We start from the raw sequence: 21,501 nt of genomic DNA, 5'->3' as shown, positions 1-21,501 counted from the left end.
CTACTCACATCCTGTACAGAAGCTGAATACAATGGTATATATCTCATGAAATTCAAAGAAATTAAATGTTTTATTTTGGTGAGTCCAACGTACATTACTCGTTTACAAGAGTTTCTTGCTGAATCAGTATTACAGACATGTTTCAAATTTACAATTGTGGGAATTCTTTTGTTCCCAAATGGTCTTTGTAGGCAAATAGCCAGGCTTGGGTTCCAAGAGGAGATACTGAGTTGCATTACATGGCCTGGGGCCTTCCCACACTCACACTGCATATCACAGCACTGCCTGTCATTGGCCATTGTCACTGGCCCCACGACCCACCTCTCCCCCCCCCCCCCCCTTCACCCACCCAGGAGGAGAGAGGGTTCCCAGAGTAATCTCTTTCCAGCACTTTTCAGGAGCGCTGCAAACGTGTCGTATTGAAAGCAGGAGGCTCAGGTGGATGACAGGCAGTGCTGTGATATGCAGTGTGAGTGTGGGAAGGCGTGGAATATGCACTAGCAGGATGTGAGGCAGCGCTGGGCTGAGACCAGGATGGAACCTTGCCAGAAAGTGCAAGGTCTCCCACTCAAATCATTCTGGGAAGAAGTGAGAAGGAGCAAGGGCTACTGGCAGGTCTGGGAGGCAACAGCCGCCACATGTGGTGTCCACTTTCACTCAGCAGGTTAGACAGACAGTCAACTGGCCATGGTGTAGTGTGTCAGCAAAGGACCGATAGTTTTGAAAAAAACAGATCCTAGGAAAGAAAAATATAGGTCTAAAATTCTTGAAAGTTAGATAAATGAAAACAAGGGACTGGGAAGGAAGAACATCATCAAAGTCCTATGGCAAGGTGTTTTATGTAAAATGTATTGTGGCTGTTGAACGGCTAGAAAATATGCACATTGTAAAATCATGTTTTACTGTCAATGTGCCTCTGGACAATGGTATAATTGTGGACGTGTGCATCATGGCTACCTTTTGTGAGTGTGTGTGTTTTTGCACTTGTGTGAATCAAGAGCATAGCTGCAGAAACCTTATGGATTGGTACTTTGATGGGAACAGTCTACTGGCAGGCCGCGTGGATAGCACCGGTTACATTGGTAAACATTTACAAAATATGACAATATTGAGTCTTGCCAAAAACCATAATTTTGCGTTATCCTTGCTTTTTTCAGGAATCCTTGATGTCTGGAATTCGACTGCGTTCCTATTCATGCTCATCGCCTAAACCTTTCCAAGGAAAACCTTGTGCGACGCGGGACGTTGCAGTGTGTGATATCCTGGAAGGTGAGCTTTAGCAGCCGAACAATGGCATACCGCTCCCCAGAAACAGCAGTCGAGAGTTCTCAATGACGTGTTGGATAGGTTTACGTATTCTGTATATAGGTGGTGAAATGCATTCCCGTCCATAGAAAGTGGATGTGATATTTGGATGTTCATCAGATAAGATATATGCTTTGAAAACACAGTTGCAAACATAATTTCAACTGCAAGGGGATTTTAAGGTCATATGATAATTGACATGTTAAATGAAACCTCACTCTCAAGTTCTTGTCTTTCGCTCTTTGTTTCTCGGTTCTATACAACTTAAGGTTCAAATAAGGCAAGGCAAAATCTACATAGAATCAAACAGAACAAATTAAGATATTTTCTCTGCTTTTTATGTGTTTTAAAACACTACATTTCCAAATGAGTGTTAAACATGAAAAATCAACATTTATTTCAAAGCAGTACTTTCTAAATCGAAACTGTGTGTGTGTGTGTGCGTGTGTGTGTGTGGTTGCAAAAAGCATGACCAACAATCGCTTGAGTCATTTTTTAAAACACTGGGTCTTAATTTCAAAGCAGTTTAAAATGTACATAATCTTCACATGAAATATAATAAAACATATTATTTCCCCTTTCATTAAAAAGTAAAAAAGGATTATCATGCCATGCAAGGTTAGGCAACTTCCAACCCTAGCTAACTTTTCTTTAGTTCAGCCCAAAATGTGTACTCTGCATGCAGTGTAGTTCCGTGTTACGTTACTGTAAGCAACGTGTCATCTAGCAATAAGTCTACATGCTTTACTTTATCACTTCTAAATGTAATTATTTTAATGTTTACAGGCCTGCGCACATGCTCAGTCTAGTCATGCCTTATTTAAGTAACCACGTAGGAGGCAGTGGTGGTTAGTTATCTCCTTGATTGTAATAACATGAAGTAGTAAGTAGTATTAAAAGGCCCCACAACGTTCCTCTCAACTAGCAGTCAACCTTCAACTGTCTCCATACAGAAGTGCACTCTGCTCCACATTCCACCTGCCAATGCTACATTGCAAAGGCCACCCAGCCAGATTGAACATATAGTGTATAACACCCCCCTTCCCTTAAAATGAGACAAAACATATACACAATATAATATAAGAAGATCAAAACCAAATTACAAGAATAACAAAATGTCCACAAGATAGAATAATGTCCATATGATGAAACTGAATAAATGTACTGTACAAACCTGCAAAATAAAATGATTTGTTATAGAATACACGACAAACTCCTGAAACTTGGCTGATAACCTAGGCACTCCCAACCTCATTATGGATAGGATGCACATCCACTTCCACATTATCCATCCTATCCTGATTAAGATGATTACTGTTCTCTCGCAAAAAAAAGAAATCCCAATGATCCCACTGTCTCTCACCAATATCATTACAATCATCATTTCCTTTGACAGCTTGAACATTCTGTTGAAGTTCCATAAAGTTCCACCTTCCACTCTCACAGCCTTTTTAAAGCATCAATGACCTTCACAGGATTAGAATATTTAGAAGCTCCCTTACCACTTGCTTTACCCTTTCTCACTCTCACCACATCACTCACTTGAAAACTATCCAGTTTCCAGGCAATGCTAGCTCTGAATTTTGCATCATGATACTCCTTAGTTCTCTGTTGTCTTAACAGCATCTTATTAGCCACAACATCCTTATCTACCACAGGAATCCCTAAGGCATCATTTAACGAAAATGGAGACAATTTGATATTAGTCTCCTACCCCTGATTAATCTAAACAGTGACATTTTAATCGTACTGTAAGGTGTTTTTCTTATGCTCCACAACAAATTACACAAATTCTCCTCCCAGTCCAACCCACTTGCCAAAGCTAGCTGCACACAATCACCAATTACTCGATTGAATCTTTCTACCAAGCTGTTAGTCTCTGGGTGGTACACCAATGAAAACCTCCACTGAAAACCCATCTTGCTAGTGAAATCACCTATTTCCTTTCTTCTAAATTGGGAACCATTATCACCCAAAATCCCACTTGGAACTCCTTCACTTCTAAATATTTTCTCCTAAAATTCAATTACCCTTTTAGAAGTAACACTTCAAAGACAGCCACTTCTGTCTATTTTGTGTACCTGTCAACCAACACCCATAAGAACCTGTTGCCACGACCAACCCCCCCATAAGTACCTACCACATCAATGGCCCACTCCACCCACAGTCCTTCCGGGAACAGGTATCGGAGTCACTGGTGACGCCTTAGTGACTATGTCTTTATCACAGTTATTGCACGCTGAACATAATTGTAAATGCCTCTCTACTTGCACATCCATAGCAGGCCACCAAAATCTCTCTCTGATTTTCCTTTTGGTTATCGACAACCCCAGATGACCTTCATGAGCCAACATTATAATTTTCTCCTTCAACACCTTAGGAGGTATCATCTTAATTTCTCTCAGAATCCACTATGATTCAATTTTTAACTCCTCCAACTTCTCTCCCCACACATACTGCTTAAAATGTTTCACACCCTAATAACATGCCAACAATTCTCTATCAATCACAGAATAGCATGCTTCAGTATCAGTTTTGGCTCTCGAGGCAAACATCACAATTCTTTCACGATCCCCTTCAATTTGGGATAAAATAGTACCTAATCCTTTACCACTTGCATCTACAGTATTAATGGACTTCCTGGTACAAAACCTCCTAGCAGCGGTGCTTCAACACCTTTTTACAGTGTCCACTACTCTTTCATGCACATCTTTCCAAATACATTTCACATTCTTTTTCATAAGTTCTCTTAATGGTTGGGTAACTTCAGCAAAAATGTTCAGCACATTTATTGTAATATTCGGTTAACCCTAAAAAAGACCATAGTTCTTCCTTGTTACGAGGATAAGGTGCCTTTTCAGTGGCTTCCATTGCTTTACATTTTGGTCTATAGTCTCCCTTGGACATTGTGTCCCCCAGATAATCCACCTCATGACAACCTAATTTACATTTGGAATATTCCACAGTTAATCCTTTCTCATCCACTTTCTCTAAAACTCTACACAACCGCTCATCGTGTTCTTCTGTCCCTTGTCCACACACCAATATATCATCCTGGAAAACATATACACCAGATATACCATTCAATAAGTGTGTCATGACCCTTTGAAATATAGCGGCAGCTGAAGCCAAACCAAATGGCATTCTAACATACCTATACATGCCAAATGGCGTAATGAAGGTGGTATACTTTTGAGACTATTTGTCTAACTGTATTTGGTGATATGCAGCATAAAGATCAATTGTGGAAAAGGTATCAGCTCCAGCAATCATGTTTAGCATTTCAGAAATCACAGGTAAGGGATATGTTTCCACTTGTATAGCCTTACTTAATTCTCTTATATCCATACAGATTCTTACTTTATCATTCGGTTTCCTAGCAACCACAATAGGGAACACCCATTCAGACACATCCACCTCTTCAGTCACTCCTTCCCTCTTCAATCATGGTAGTTCTGCCTTCACATCATCTCCTAAGGCTATATGTATCTGCCTTACATGCATGTGACATAGGTAACTCAAGATTTCAACTGGATTTTAAGTTTATAGCCCTGACGTTTACCAATACTCTCCTTGAATACATTATGGAATAATTATTTCCCTTTCCTCTCACACACTTGAACCCATTATCCTTATTGTTAGCCACAACTATAGAAACAGGTTCCTTGCAACCAGGATTAAGTTTAATTTGAGGTTTGGACTGATCCTCCCAGCTAAGAACATTCACACCTATGCACATGTAAGTGGTTTCAACCCAGGACTCCACCTAAGTCAATGCCTAGCGTGAGATGCCCATCTGGAACCCTTAGTTATATATTTTTATGTCAAAAGTTCTTTTATTTCTGAACAATGTACCCTTATATAACACCCCTCTCTTTGAATCCCCACCTCCCCGGTCTCACTGAACCAAGAAGTAGGTTGTTTTGCAAAGTTAAAAGATTTATTTGATGAATTAAACAATATATATATATATATATATATCACACTTTTATGACTATGAACAATATCTAGATATCACACATTAATATTTATACACTGATCAGCAATGGGTGATATCACAACAATCAACAATCTCTTTAATCAATCGGACTATGGGGGAGAAGAATAATGTAGCAGAGAATAACTTTGTGTGGGTTCAATGAAATGCAACGATATGAAATTAATGTAGCACAGAAATAAAACTTTATATGAATTCAATCAAAGCCAATGTAATCACTCTTTCCCCCTGTTACTACTCAATTCCCCCTTAATATGCAATATGAAGAGATGGAATGAGGGCACACAGGTTTCAGGAATATACAATCAACAATGCAGTTCAATCCCAATTCCCCAGCAAGTTTAGAGAGAACAGGAATGATTTTTAAACAGGTCAAATGCTTTTGAATGTGATTTGAAATGAATGGAAAAAATGCTGAAATGACTTTAATTCGCTAAAATGGATTCAAAACTAGTGAGAGCTGCTTTGGATAGGTTCAGGTAGACACTAGCAATGACGTTTGAATGACTAATAGATAGGAAGCTGAATTCAGAGATTGCATGCAAGAAATAGCAATTTTATATGGAATGAAATTGAGCCAAATGTAGAATCGCTGCAAACTTTTCACTGCGCGAGAAATGCGATTACAGAAAACCTAAAAGGAGTGTGGTTCTTAGTTTGTTTGAGAGCTGAGGATGTTAGCCTCAATTTGGCATTTAAATTTCATTCCAAGCACATACGGTTCAGAAGTTACAGAGGTTTTAGTAAAGGTCTATTTTTCAGAAAAGAGTCAAGATTTCAAATGAGAGATGCGCTGTTGAAGATTACAAACAAGGATTTCCTAACACTAAGGGGCTATGAAGATGCAAGATACCCAACGGTCAGCCACCAGAACAGCGGCGCCTCCGCTCTGACTTTTGTCCACCAAGACACTTGCCCTTCTTCAGCAAATATATTTAGCGCAAAGATCATTTATCACTACAATTATCACAGGACTATGTGGATGAGAGAAAGAGTCAGGATAGACAAAAGAGATTCTACAATGCAGTTCTGGATATGTTGGAATTGGTTGGATAGGATTGCTTAAAACTAAGAGATGGCTTTGGAATGGAATAGGCCCGTCAGGATTTGGTCAAGGGTTTTGGACTGGAATCTGCTAGCCACCGGACAGGATTCAGGTGCTTGGTTCTGCTCTCAGCAAGGCACTCTGGTCTGCACGGCCTCCTGGAATGGATCTGACAGGTTGGTTCTGGGTACAGCTCTGCTCTACTGGTTTGGATCTCTGGGTTCTAGCAAGGGTTCTTGGCAAGAAGCAGCCAAAACAGCACAGCCAGGCTGTTGGATTTGTGATGCCCCTTGGAAGTTTGGGGTTAAAATCAGGTTGCAAGATTTTAAAGGTCAGCTGAAAAGGGTTCAGCTTTTTGGATTGGGCCTTTTGCTTCAGGGTTCTGGAGTCTGGATAGTTCTGGAGTCTGGATAGTTCTGAATCTGGATTCTCCTTCAGAGCGCTTTGCCAGGAGATCAGTGATGGGTGAATGCGTGTGTCTCTCTGTGCCCTCAACAGTCCCTATTTATGTATTTCTCAAGGGGGTGGGTAGGCTGATTATACTATGCCCAACCCTCTACGAAGCCGATAGGTCAGAGAATTTCCTCTCCCCTGATTTGAGAAGCAACAGTGTGTCATGATGTGTCATGATGTGTCATGTTTATGGTCCAGGGAGAAAACCCTCCCCTTTGTTTCTGTACAGAATATCTTATTTTTCCCAAAAAGCATATTTATAATATCACTAATTTACTAATACTACATATTTACATCCCAAATTAAATAAGGCACGCATCCGTCAAAGTCCCATCTTCTGGAGAGCTTCGGTTCACAATTGACGGTTTTTCGCGCTTTCGGTCGGTTACTCAGTGTCAGTTCTGTACCAATTTTTTCACATACATGCACATACCATCTGGGCATATTCCTGTAAAGTTTCATATTTTTGACATTATCACAACTGCTACAAAGTCCACATTTCGATAATTCTGTCTCTGAATATCGCACAAGTTCCAGAGTAGTTTCTAGTTGTGGGCAACATTTTCATTTTAATAACCTCTAAATTCCATATTTTTACCAGTTCGGCACACTTTTCTATAAGTCTTTTTCAAAAAGATATTGTCTGTGCTTTCTGAATAAACCAAACTGCTTGTCTCCGCCTCCAAGGTCTTGGCTGGGCTAGAGAGTAGTCCCAGGCCTCTCTGACTTTGGCATTTGGTTTCAGCCTACACCCGAATTAGCATTTCCTTTGAGTCAAAGGGAGTCTTTTGTCTCCTAGCAGAGCAACAGGCCAAAGTGCTCCTCCCTTTTCCTTTCGCACCTGCCTGCCAGTTCCTTAGCAGAGAGCAGGGGAGAAGGTGTGGAATGTCTTTGAAGCCCAGTGTAGCTGGCTTTAACTTTTAACACAATGTTTAAAATAGTCGTGTCCTAAAATACAAATTACATTTTTAACAAATATATCCACCAATCTCTTAATTCCAGCCTTTTTAAAATATAGTTTTTAATTGTATCCACCTCTATTGCTTCTGATAGCAAGGCTTTCCTTTTCATACTATGATTTCAATGTATCAGTTTAAATTGACAGGTTAAGTAATCGCCAGCTTCTGACACAGGCGAGTAGTGGTACTGCGCCCATTTTTGACATATTCTTCCAAGCAAGCATCTTTAAATGTGGATTTTCTTCTGATCAAATATGTTTCTGCTGACATTGTGCTTAGGTGAATTCTTTATATACAGGGATGTTTAACACCCAACAGGGATGTTGGATCTTTTGTGATGTTTGAGAACCAAGATTTTTTCACTTTCCACAGCCAAGGAAAACAGATTTTTAAACAGCTCTAGGTTTCTCTTGCAATGCAGGACTGATTTTTCAAATAGTTTCATTTCCTCTGTGGGCAGCCAAATGATGGGCTTTGGCAGTGGTCTCCTGTGTTACCACGGGCGTAGGCAAAAGTGGATTGGCGGCCTATTTTTTGGGTTTTCCTGCACACTTCTGGGTGATTTTAGCGCGCATAATGCTTTCCAGCGGCCATTCTGAGGTTTCTGATGCAAGCAGTGTACAGTAATGTTTCAGGGCATTGACTAGTGGGTTAAAACATCCCACACACACCACGCATACCTTCACTTCAGTAAATCTGCCTTTGAATTTAATTAAGGCAAGTCTCTAGACCAATATCTTCATCAATGAGCCCTCAAAGGCACGAGGGTTCCTAATGTCTGGTTTCTTTCCACAGTAAACTCAGAATTAATATCATCAATGCAAAATGTACTTTTGGGGGCAGGCTTCTTGCTGTTACTTCTCACCATAGTAACCACATCTACTTCGTGTTTCTCCCCTTCATCATCATCCCCCTCTTGTACACATGTAATCTTTTGCTTGGCTTTCCTGTTTCTGCACACTGTGTTGAAATGACCCTTAATGCCCCAATTGGAACACTTTTTGTTTAACGTCTGGCAAAATCGAGAATTTGCATATTGTCCCCTTTTTCCACAATGAAAACGCTTTCCAGAAAGTCTCTTTTTTCATAATCTTCTACAATACTTTCTGTGATAGCATTGAGCCTTGTCGATTCTTTGCTCTTCCAGTTCTTTCTTGTGATATTTGTTATTTCCTTAGGCTTCACAGCGTTCCCCTTGACAGATTTAGTCACCATGTCTTCCTCTCGGTCCTTGATTGCTTTGCTGCAAGTTACAGTATTTTGTACCTTTTTATCAATGGCTATCGCTTCATCCAAGAACAGATCACCACACATCCATAGTATTTTCTTGGACCACATTACTGTTGGTGTGAATTATTATTTGATCTTGAATCAACTTATCTTGTGTCACACCTCAGCCGAAGTTGCAAGTCACAGCCAGTTTCTTTTAAGAACACTATATATAAATATACAAACACTGATATATTCCCCCACTGTTTCTCTGACTTCTTGCTTTCTCATATAAAAATAGTATCTGTTAACAGCGACGTTTGTCTTGGGATGTTAATGGGTATCTAGAGCCTTAAGCACTAGCTCATACTCACCCATTTGATCACCCTCTCCATCTACCACTCTCACTGGAGGTAACTCCTTATAGATCTCTGCCCTTCACGACCTAAGGAATGTAGAAGCAACTTCTTCCTTTCAGTTGCTGTGAAATTGTCATTATGTATTGTGTCCATATAGTTCCCTCAGTATTCTTTCCATTACCTCCATGGAATAGGTGGTTCTCCTGCCATTGCTTGAAATGGTTGGGGAGGATGAATGGTCACCCCCTGCATTGTGTGTAATATGATAGTGATAATAGCTTCAAATGAGAGCGTGTTCACTAGTGAGTTAGAGCTGTAAACTTGTAATTATATTGTAGTTTCCATGAGACAACATTTTTGTTAATGACTTGAAACAATCTTACTTCTTTATTCCTTTAGTATGGAATCAGTTTAAAATAATGTCATAAATGGATTCAAACACTTTGCAATGTAATGCGTGCTGCCGTTCAGCTCTCAGTGCTTATGAAATGTCCCGAAACTTGACTGTACCTAAAATGGCATGCTCTTCTTTATCACTTCTGAATGTAATTATTTAAATGTTTACAGGCCTGCACACATGCTCAGTCTAGTCATGCCTTATCACCACACCAATATTTTCAAGTGGACAGTGAAAGAAATAGTATTCTTCCTTCTTTACAATTTGGGGAAAACACCACACTTAAACAGACTACTGAAAATCTATTTCTACAGCTTTAGAAGACATGGGGCTTGATTTTCAAAGTGTTCTTCAATGGGATTGTGCCATCGTAAAACACTTTTGTAAATCAGGCCAATGGTTTATTGTCAATGTATGTGCACGCCTCCTTGAGGCCATGCCAAGGTTATAGCACCCTTTCTAATATTCTGCTTATCTTCTTCATATTTTATCCCCATTCTTTCACCAGATGGAATAGACAGTAACCTTCTACACAGTTAATGTTTTGTATTGCGTCGCTTATGAAGAACATTGTGCTTACAAAGTATTGCATGAGAATTATTCAGTAATTTGTGATGGCCTCTCATTATGTGACTCACATGCCGGGATTTATGTATTATTATTATTATTAGGGCCAAGGGAAATAGGGGTAATCAGGCTCACCTTCATGTTTTCTCTTATTATTATTAGGGCATTTATTGAGTGTGCACCTAGCTTCGGGAAGCAACGGAGCACTTAACAATTATAGGGTGAAGAACACAGTGAGGAAAGTAGAGAAAAAAGCAGTGGGAGCTAACAGGGGAGGGTGGGCAATTGAGTGCGCAGCAGATCACTGTGTCTCAGGTAGGGTGGGGAGTGCAGGGTGTGTGGACCTACGTGTTAAGCAGGAGCTGTCCTTGAAGATGAAGGTCTTGAGCTCTTCCCCAACTGTAGAAGTGATGTGGCAAGTCTGATGTTGATAGGGAGGAGGTTCCACGGTCTTGGAGCATAGACAGAGAAGGCCTGTCTTCTGGTCATTTCTTTCCTGCACTGTCGTAATTCGAATCTGCACATTCCCTTACTTCTGATGAATCACAGGTCTCAGGAGGTAACTTGGGGACTTCAGGATGACAGCCTTGTAGATGATGAGACCTAGGCTAATAGCCTTCAGTGTGCGGCCCACACCGAAGGCTATTAGCCTAGGTCTCTTCTTCTCCAGTTATGGTTTGGGCCCTACACGGTGGCACACAACAGTGGGCTGCACCTCACGAAATAATTCAACTTCAGACCTACACTTACTCGGAAACAACCGAAATAAATAAGCAGTGCCCGCTCATCCTTTTCTTACTCTTGCCTTGTAGATGATGCAACAGGATTTGAAGATGATACGGGCCTGCTGTGGCAGCCATTGCAGTTTGATGAGGGTCTGGTGATGTGAGCAAATTTGCAGAGTCCTTTAACGAGTCTTGCTGCAGCATGCAGTACATATTCTAGGGTAGTCGCCGGAAGGCCTCAGAAAAAAGGGCATTGGCACCATCCAGGTGGGAGAGGACCAAGGCTTGGACAGCAGATGTTTTCTGGGATGAAGGGCTTCATTTTCTGCACCAGAGAAAGTTGGTACCATGCCGTGTGTGTCTTCCTTGCTATGTGCTGTTTGAACGTGAGGTGTCTGTTGATGTTGAACCCAAGGGACTGGGCACGGGGGCCAGCTGTGGTGTGAATCCTCGAGGTTCATAGCAGAGAGCCAGGTATGGATCCCAGGGTGTTTGGTGTTGTTGGTCAGCAGTAGGAATTCATTCTTGGAGGGGTTGAGGGGGTATTAGGTCAAAAGACCTTTTAAAAAAATGAACAAAAAAAAGATCAATTTAGAAAGACTGCACAGAGCAGTCTTTTAAAATCAAACTGTCATCCCCTGCGATGCACACGAGTGTGCGCAGGGGCTCACAGGCACAGCGAGACTCAGAAAAGTCATCACAGGAGTGTATGGTAAGTGGTTGTTGGTCTATGTGTGTAGAGACTCTGTGTTGTGCTGGGAAAGGAGGGGGTGGGTGGGTAAAAGAAGGGTTCAATATGACCTACGGGAGACGATGGGTGTGGGGTCGGGATCACCATGCGAGGAGCCAGGGGCATGAGGTGGTGGGTGAGGGGGTTGCAGAAAGTGATATTTCTGAATTTTAAAGCTGACACAAAAATGGACGGAAAAAATCGTTCTTTTTTGTGTTCGGTTTTTAAAATGTGGTAATATCACATAGAACCCTTCAGGTAAGCACTGGACATCCATGACTGGATCAATGTGAGGCAGGCCTTGAGCTTGTGGATGTCTTTGATGGAGGATATCTTGAGCTAGATCTGCGTGTTATCTGCATATTGATGAATGTGGATGTTTTGTGTAGAGATGAGGGTTCCTAGAGGTTCCATTTAAAGAATGGAGATCACGGGGGACAGGATGGATCCTAGTGGGAATCCACAGGTGATGGGCAGAATTGGTGATCTGGAAGAATCCATTTGTACAAACTGGTGGGGGTAAGCAAGTTATGATTTTAACAGGACGATCTCACTGACCCATGCAGCAATGTAGATTGTTGGTGAGTGTCTGGTGGTCAACTTTGTCAAATGCTGCTGAACTAGTAGGCAAGGATGGCCACCATCGATGATTTTAAGGGCATCGTCGATCAACTTGATGGTAGCTGTTTCTGTGATGCATCTGGGCCTGAAGCCAGATTGGTAGGATTGAAGGAGGTTATTGGCTTCGATGTGTTGGAGGAGTTCTGTGACTACGGCTTTCTCAAGGATCTTACCTAGAAAGGGAAGCTGGGTATTGGGCCGTTAGTTGCTGAAATCCAGTCAGGGTCCATTGTTGTTTTTTTAGGAAGCAGGTGGTTTCTTAAGAAGCAGGTGGATTTGTCCGGTCTTGAGGGTCAAGGGGAAGGTGCCTTGAGTTAGAGAGCTGCTGCTGATTGTCTGGTAGGGGAGGAATGCTTCAGTCGGAAGGGTCTTGAGTAAGGAGTCATGGAGGATGTCATCCACATACGATGTGGCCTTTAGGTATGCTAAGGTGGCAGTGAGATGTTCTATAGTTAGTGTCTTGGAAGGTGTCCAGGTAGTTATGGTTTTGTGAGATGGGATGTGTAGTGTGCTGTCAGTTGTGGCGCTGCTGTCGAAGAATTGGGAAGATGAAACGGCACACTACACAGACACATAGATACGTGATCTTTATCTAGACTGATAAAGCCTGCCACTCTGAGGGAGTGACTCCTGTGCAGATTCTGCCCAGTGTTGAGAATGTCCTTAGGTTTCCAGCAAGCCAAAGCAACAGCAGAATATTACATTAAGACGGAGCACTTACTAAACATGATAATACAACATGCTTGTGTTATCTCAGAGAGATGGCTTACAAAATTCCATTAACCCTACTCCCAAATGTACAGCAAAGCTAGCTAGGCAAATGGACCCCAGTATTCATCTGTGAGAGCAAGTGTTGAACTAAGATTGACCGGGCCAACAAAGTATAACCCTCAGTATATGACCATTTTCTTTCTGCAATTAAAACTTTGTTCGCACATTTCTTTGATTATTTGTTCTAATCTGTTGCCACTAGCCTTTGTCAGCAGTACAAATACTGCATCCTTGTTTGGTGCCATCTTCCTTGGGGGTTATATAAATGTATGATGATTCTCCTTAGTGTCAAGAGCTGCAAAGTCAAGGGCAGGGCATGATTGTTCTCTACACCTTTGTGTTGCTCGGCTTTCAAAAACATGTTTATTTTGCATTTTTCAATTATAATCCTCTCACCCAGAAGATTGCGTGCTCCAGTGTCCCGTGCTACCAGCTTTTTAAACTGACATGAACACTTGGATAGGTATAACACAGGAAAGGTATGTAGAATAGAAGAGCATATAAAAACAGAGCATGTGCATTCAACAGTCAAATGGTTGATCCTTATGTAGACTGTAAGAAGGTCATACAATAGAAGTAAACGATTACACAAGAATGAAACAAAAGAGAACTATGATGCCAATACTGCAAGGAGTGGAAAGACAAAGTATATTACAAGGCCATAAATGAAAGAAGACAATAGAAACAATAGCTGGTAGTCAGTCACCAGTGCTCGGAGTCATGCAACACGACATACCTTTCTCCCGGGAGACAGCCCCTGTCGGATGGATCTACACAGGCAGCAGCTCTCTCCCAGGCTGTAAGAGAAGAGTTGTAAGTTACTAACCGCAGCACTTTAGATAATATATAAATGCAACTCACACTGCCAAACGGCTACTGTAACCTTTGATTGTAGAAGCCAGAATTCTAGTGCAAGGCAGGTTCAAGCAAAGTATAAGAAGGAAACAGCATGATGGGACCAAAGAGCTAGAGGGTTTAAGACAGTGGCGAATGGTCCCAGGCGGCATGACGGTGCAACTAGGGAGTCCAGAGCAGGGAGACAGAAATGTAAGTCATTGAAAGGGACAACAAAGAGGGACAACAAAGAATGGTTTCCAGATGAGCAAGTTTCAAGGGAAAGAGTCACAAATCCCAAAGGCACAAATCCAGTGATCAAATCCAAGGGCACAACAAACTCGAACATCGTGTAGAAATCTGCAAGTCTAGAAAACAATAAGATCCAACAGCAGATAACAACGAAGAACAGCCAAAGGTTAAACAGCACAAATCCAGAATACAGTCATCAGAGGTCGAAGCACAGGAAAAACACAGATAAAGCCGAAAAAGGGAACAACCTGTACTACTCAGAGGTCCTGTTTAGGAGCAGGGTGTTATCTGTGGCGTGTGCCTAAATAGACGGACGCAAATGCAACGGCAATGCAACGGCAGTGCATCCGTGCTCCGGATGAGGTCATGCTGCTGTACGCAGCATGCTTTGGGGAATGCCGGGACATGCAGTACGTGTTGGGTGCCATCCGTCATGCATCATGGCAACCGCTAGACACCAAGACACTGTGTGTGCCCGCTTTAGGCCAGCAGCCTGACAGAGGTAAATGAAGGCAGGTGACAATGCAAAAGGTAAGATTGGACAATATCAAAATTATAAAATGGAGGATGAGGAGCCAAATAAGAGGGATTAAGAACAGAGGGATTTTTGGTTTATTGAACTTAGGTACCTATTAATTCAGAGTTATTCGACTAGCCAAGGGGGACCGTTGTGGATTAAAACCAGAGGGCTTTCCAACTCCTTCTAAGTCAAGTTTCTTTAGATAATGTTTTGCACACAAAGTTTCAAATATTTGGGTCTCGCATGTCAAAGGGATTTCTGATTGTGGATGATTTTTTGAACAATGAAATACTAAGTAACATGATCGTGAATTATCTGAGAGTAGGTCAGAGTGTTAGAAATGTGGTTACCTTTTTAGACATTAAGGACATTTGTAGTTAAGAATGTCAAGAAACATACAGTAGTGAATAATGGTAAGCACCACAGCCAGTGCTTCAAATAACATGTAGAACCTTGCTGTGGTATTTCATAAAAACAGTTGTTGAGTGTATGCTATTATGGACTAATATTCTTCAAACATAACCCTTCCAATTCATTTCTCTGTCATAAATACCAGATGATATTTATTCGAGCTGTTAAGGCATAGTTCAACATGAAGTGCCATCTGTGAAGGCCAGTAACCTCTTCCTATAATCCATATGTAACCTGTAAGGACTTATTCCTGCTCTGTAGATGGTGCATTCCTCAGCAATGGCCGGTCCCTACTGCAGGCTCTTTCGCTGTCTAAATCTGTGTCTCTGCTCCATCCGAGTAGTAAGTAACTGGAATCGTAACTATGGCAGCAAAGTAACCTTGCATGGAGTTTTTCTCATTGATCTTTGGGCAGCGGTGGTGGTGTACTCTTCCTGCAGCTTCAGGAAAAGAGTGCATGCTTACATTTGTTTGTAATCAGACAGTTTTAATGTATATATTTACACCTAAAATACATCGTTTGATATAACAATTTGCAATACATTTTCTTCAAGTAAAATATGGCTATAGGAATACTGCAGTTTATTTCGCAATTTCCAAAATGGAAGGCAGCATTGTTATTTGCATTCTTTTTTATCCCAAACATAGGAATTTGCATCACCATTTCTTCCTTCACTCCAGGATTCCCTGGATGGTTTATGTTGTTTAAACACATATACTTGTAATTTGCATATAGCGGCTTATGTTCGCAAGAATTGGGCCATGTCATTTGGTGTAGTAGACATGTGTTCTCTGTCCACTATTTGTAAAATCCTGAATAGGAACACTGTGGCATAGTGACCTATTGATAAAAATGGGGTACTTTTTGGCATTTGTTTTCCATTGTAAATGTATAAAATGTTATCTAAAAATTGGAAAAAAGATTGGTAGAAAACAGTTTAGATAGTAACTGATTTAACCAGTTGAAAAAAATAGATTGGAGTGTATAACGTTAGAGTTTCTCTGTTAAAAACAAGTAGAACAACTGTGTTTTGGTGTCAAAGGTATTCACTTCAAACACTAATCTTGCAAGACTATTTCAGAAATATAACAGTGCCATATATAGAATCACGCACATTACTTATTGAAACCATTACCTTTTTAATCCTAGAAAGGAATGACTCAAAGTAAAACATTATTGCCAGATATATAAAATAATTATGAGGCAGATACTTAATTCCTTGTCTTTTTTCTTGTCGGTTTCAGAGAGATTTGTTCTTTCTTGCTTTAAATCATATTTATGTTGTGGCATTCAAATCACATTTGTGAAGCAATTCTGTTGGGAATCAGTTCTGCCTGTACAAATTACTGTCCAGCATGTTGGTTTACCAGGGTTTTACATACCTATTGGTGGTGGTTGTGTGCTTCTAACTACTGCTCCATTATTTCAAGTACAGTTTATCATTTATTTGTGTTTGCTTTGTTTCATAGAACAAAGGGCATACAGCTTGCCAGAGCAGTTGAAACAGAAAAGGTAAGTGCATTGCTTAAACTAAAAGTCCCACTGTAAATAATATCTATGTATTTGTAATATAATCATTTATGATAACACTGATGGTTATTATAAGAGAACATCTTGAACATAACTGTAGCAATCCCATGTTCGTAGGTTTTATAATCGTTTTGCTTATGGATCAAAAGGGAGTCGAGAGTATAATATAACCATTAAAAAGAGTATGGAGCCACTTTCCTTTCAGCTGTGGATCCAGTTATCCGATGCAAGCACCAAACACACTTTTGCTGCAGATGTTATATGCAAGTTCTTAAATCACTTTTACAAACATTAAACCTAACTCTTTCTTTATTGACACAGTTTCTATTTTGAATCTTTGCATACCGTTTGCAAAGCAACTTATTGCATGAAGGACAGTGTGAAAACAACTTCTGATATTTGCCCCATACTGCCAGTGGGGTAACTACACCCATTACAGAAATGGGCAATGCCAATAGGTGGTCATTCCAGAACCACCACGTTATCATCCGTCATAAAATTACTGCCAAGATTAAATGCATTATTATCAACAATGACAATTCAAGAACAGAATAATAGCCCAGAACGCTGGAAACAAATTCCCAAAATAAGATCAGCTCTCAAATGGCCTTAAAATGTGAAGATCCCGTAATCACATGTTGCAATGTGAAGCATGTGCTATGTTTTCGTAGCCAAAAGTTAGATAGTAATGTAAACAAGGTTTGTGCCCTAGAGACTCTATCCCATACAGTCCAGTTGGTGCTACTGGTAATCTCAGTAGACCTCATATGAGCGGAGTTGGGAGCTGAGTTCAGGAGCAGTCTGCCACAGTCCCCACAGCATTTTGCAGCCGGCCGACGTCCTTTTGCGGAAGTCTCACTTATCAGCCCAACCCCACCGCGGAGCGGTGAGCGGAGTTGGGAGCTGAGTTCAGGAGCAGTCTGCCGCAGTCGTAGCAAGACTTTAATGGAGCCCGAAGTGCGCCCCAGGGCGAAATCAGTCAGGAAACCAAGTACGGCTAGCGCCCACTCCACACTCCCCGCACAATCCAGCAAAACGAAGAGCAATTATGTGAAGGCGTGCCAAGAAAGCCTAAATATGTCAACCAAGCCTACAACAGAAACTGGGGTGATCCCGAGGATGACAAAATCTACTTACCCTATGCTGCAAGCAATGGAGAAACAAGCTCATGCGCTCGATGATTCTCCAAACAAAAGAGAAAAAAGAAGAAGCGCAGGCAGCCTCACCGAGACCAGCAAGGACCTTTTGCTCGCAACACCGGCCGTGCTGTCAGACCACTCCCACGTGCCCAGGTCGGAGGACCGTGAAAGAAAGACCGACGAGTCCGGAATACCGGCTAACGAGCCTTCCCTGCCCCGGCCTGTAGCCGCAAGCAATCCACCACCCACCACTATGGCGAACGCCCTCGGTGCAGGTGCTGTCGGAGGACGGCTCCCGCCCGAGGCCGACTGGAAAGCGGGAGACGGGGCGGGGGCGGGGCACAGCGCGGCGATTAAAGGACCGCTTTACCAATACAGAGATGAAAGTCCGGGCCCGAAAAAGAAGACAGAGTACAGGAAGTACAAGGGTCATTGCCCCCGCGAGTCAGGGATGAAGAAATCCTTCTCATCGAGCCCCCCTCTCCAGTTAAACCTGCAGGAGGGCCAAAGAGTTGCAGTACCCTGAGTCCAAAAGAGGAAACCTCCTCCTATGAAAGTAATGGAAAAATCACAAATCCTGTCCAGAAACTGAACAGCACAGACAAACCGCAAAAGGGGCAAACAACAAAAGCTCTGTTTCACCGGCCGGAAAAAGTAAATGACCCCTTTGTACAGCCTGTTCAACTACTAGTCATCTCTCCCCTGATGCAGACAAAGCTACCGATCAGGCCCAAGGAGCAGGCCACTAACCCGCCCAACAACTGTGTGACCACAAGCGCGTCGTTAGAAGAGATTTCTCATCCAGAGTCATCGATCGAATCGGAACACTCCGCTAATAACTCTGAGGAAGAACAGTCAAAGTCAACATCAAAAGGTTCAAAGACAAAAAGAAAGCAAATGAAAACAAAAAAAGACGCTAAACTGACAAAAGCAAAAAAGCCAATACCAAAAAAAAGTTCGAGAAAGGTGGTGAATGAACCGAAGCCTACTCCTAACGAGTACGAACTGGTTAAAGTAATCAAAACAAGGAGAAAGCCCAACAACACGTTACAAAACCCCTTTCTCTCACGCCCCTTAAAAGCCTTCTTTACACAGCAATATAAAAGAAAACTGACCACAGAACTTGAAGTCTCGGATGCGGAGATGCTGGAAATAGCACTCGACCAACCCTCTTGTAATAAGCAGAAAATCACAGATTCGATCTGGACGCAAAAAGCTGTACCAGCGGGACCAGATACTGCTCCCTCGGCAACGCTGGAAAATAACATCCAAGGCCAAAACAGTAACAAATCTGACATGAAGGATGACAATGCCCTCGCTCAGGGCGAAAGCCAACCAAACAACGAGCTGCCGACAAAAAAAACTAATGATAATCTAGAAGCAATACAACCTCAACCTACAGCACATCCAGTACTAGAAAAGCCTGCAGAGAAAGCCCAAGCAACGGAAACGATTTCCCAGCCTCCAAGCCCAAATAACTTCCCAGGTCAAAGCTCCCCAAAAAACGTTAATGAGCAAAGATATGAATGGACTAAACCACACCTGGCGATGGGCACTCTAAAGTTGCCGCCATCAATGACTTTGGACAGAGAGGCGTTCCAACATGGCCTCGAATTTCCAAAACAAAGACTTTCAAAAAGCCACAAAACGGCAGACCACGACCTGAGTGTGTCGACGGAACATCCAAATAAAGATCCAATGATAACACAAAAAAGGCCTGATATTACCTACTCCACGCCAAAAAATCGTCGCCTCAGTGACATAGCAGCAGGAATGCATAAAGCAAGTTCCAACGAGAAACCAGACATGATCACAATCATGTCAGCAATGTCAGTGGTATTAGCACCCTTCTGCAAATTATATGAGGCAATAAAAGAAGAGATTTGTGACAATACGGCAATCCTGACTAACATGACTGCAAAAATTTCTCACGTCGATAGCTATCTAACGGCGATGGAAGACGTGATAAATGGGCAAGTACAAACAAGAAACATAAGAATTGAAGAGTTGGAAAAAAAGATCAACAACTTGGAACGGCTACTTGTCGCTCCGCCCAAGTCAAAAGACACGCCGCCAACAACGCTTTCGGATCAGGACCAGCTGTAAAAAAAAAACAACACATCTAACATGAAAATTCCGCCAAAACAAAGCCAAGATAAAATGGTCCAAAATAAAAACAGAGACCAGGAGAAGACAAGGGCGGAAACGACACACTCAATATTTACACCCAAGGAACCGACAATACCCCAGAGCGACAATAAAACGGAAGAAATCATTGTAATCAGCTCCCCAAGAACAACAGAAGGGTTCATGCTAGACAGAGTCCTAATGAACCTATCACAACATATGAATCACAACGTCTCAAGCAGCATAGAAGAACTCACTCCCCCCAAAAAAAACAAAGAGTCACCCAAAAGGGACGACCGCACTAAAGCTGTGAAAGAGAAGGCTCCCCTAGAATCAAACACCGGAGCACCACAAACAAAACAACACGCAAAGACGCCCAGGGATAGGGAACAAAACGTAGACAATGAACATGAAAAAACTACTCGACGGAAAACCAGATGGAGAAGCAGGACAGAGTTCCAAACACAAAAAACAAAGAAAACAACCTGCCTCTTCAAACTCGAACAACTAGAAAGGGACAAAGAGTACCTCATTCTAAACCGCTCCACCGTCATCCAGTTAATGAGGAAAACCAAATACCTAAGAAACATCAGAACCGAAGATTTAAAGCGAGTGGAGCCCTACCACAGCGGAACCGTAGCTAAAACATACCTACACGTAAAAGCAGAAGCCATTGAAAATATTGATAACCAAGCTTTTAAAGAAATCGAGCAGATGGGTTTCTCTCTAACAGAATTAAAATCCTCAGACAAACAGAGGTGAGAGAAAAACCGGACACAGGACCACAAGAATGAATAAGGTCTGAAAACTCGCGACACGAAAGGCACTACATCCCTGACACGACGAGTCACCAAAGTAAAGAATCGACGTACTCGTATTCACCCAAACGATACGATCAGCAGAACTCCAAAGATAAAGAACCATCTGGAAACTCGGAAACACAAAGGATTAGCAAAAAATTGCTGGAAATAGCAAAAGACAGACATCCACGAAACATCTGGTCGTGTCTACTCAAAATAGAACAACTAGACCCTAAGAAAGACCACGCTCCACTCAACCGACCGACCATACTCCAGATAATGCACAGAGCCAAAACGTTAAGGCACCTGAAAACAGAAGACATCAAACTAGTAGGGCCATATCACAGCAACAAAAGAGCAAAAGCCTTTATCCACATAGAATCTGAGTGTGGGAAAAAAATCAATCAGCAAGCGTTCCAAGAATTAAGAGATGGGCCTTCTTATGACAGAAATAAAAAAACAGGAAAGTCATAAAACCGAAATCTACCCGACACCCAAGAAATCTCAATAAGTCAATCCCAAGGAACGTGACCAAACCCGAGGTAAAAGCCCGATCAAGAACGAGCACCATCGCTATCCACGAGTAGAGACATCTGTGAAGCTCGACGAGATCAAATGCACCGGAAAATCTTTTGAATTGGGCAAACCACAAGGCCCCTGGAACTGGCTGAGATCAACGTGGAATGCTAAGAGCAGCAAATAGCAACGACCTTGGCCGGCCCTCACAAACAGCAACTCTTCAACATGTA

The 21,501-nt window shown here is 41.9% G+C and overlaps 1 protein-coding gene across 6 annotated transcripts in view; it reads left to right on the top strand.

Annotated features, from left to right (window-relative positions):
- Window positions 1-21,501, top strand: part of ARHGEF28 (Rho guanine nucleotide exchange factor 28) — a 1,591,074-nt gene that overhangs the window by 1,192,408 nt on the left and 377,165 nt on the right. For 4 of the 6 annotated variants that reach the window (XM_069627491.1, XM_069627492.1, XM_069627490.1 and 1 more), the window contains 3 exons: window positions 1,158-1,269; window positions 15,417-15,497; window positions 16,626-16,668. In XM_069627491.1, coding sequence (XP_069483592.1) covers window positions 1,158-1,269; window positions 15,417-15,497; window positions 16,626-16,668 — 236 coding nt within the window. The remainder of the gene's footprint in view (window positions 1-1,157; window positions 1,270-15,416; window positions 15,498-16,625; window positions 16,669-21,501) is intronic. The other 2 variants (XM_069627493.1, XM_069627495.1) reach the window with 1 other exon arrangement.

Source organism: Ambystoma mexicanum, chromosome 6p (assembly GCF_040938575.1).
Source record: "Ambystoma mexicanum isolate Mex_15411 chromosome 6p, UKY_AmexF1_1, whole genome shotgun sequence".
NCBI classification, from domain to species: domain Eukaryota; kingdom Metazoa; phylum Chordata; class Amphibia; order Caudata; family Ambystomatidae; genus Ambystoma; species Ambystoma mexicanum.
Note: the sequence above shows the minus strand (reverse complement) of the source record. Positions and strands in the feature narration are given on the sequence as shown.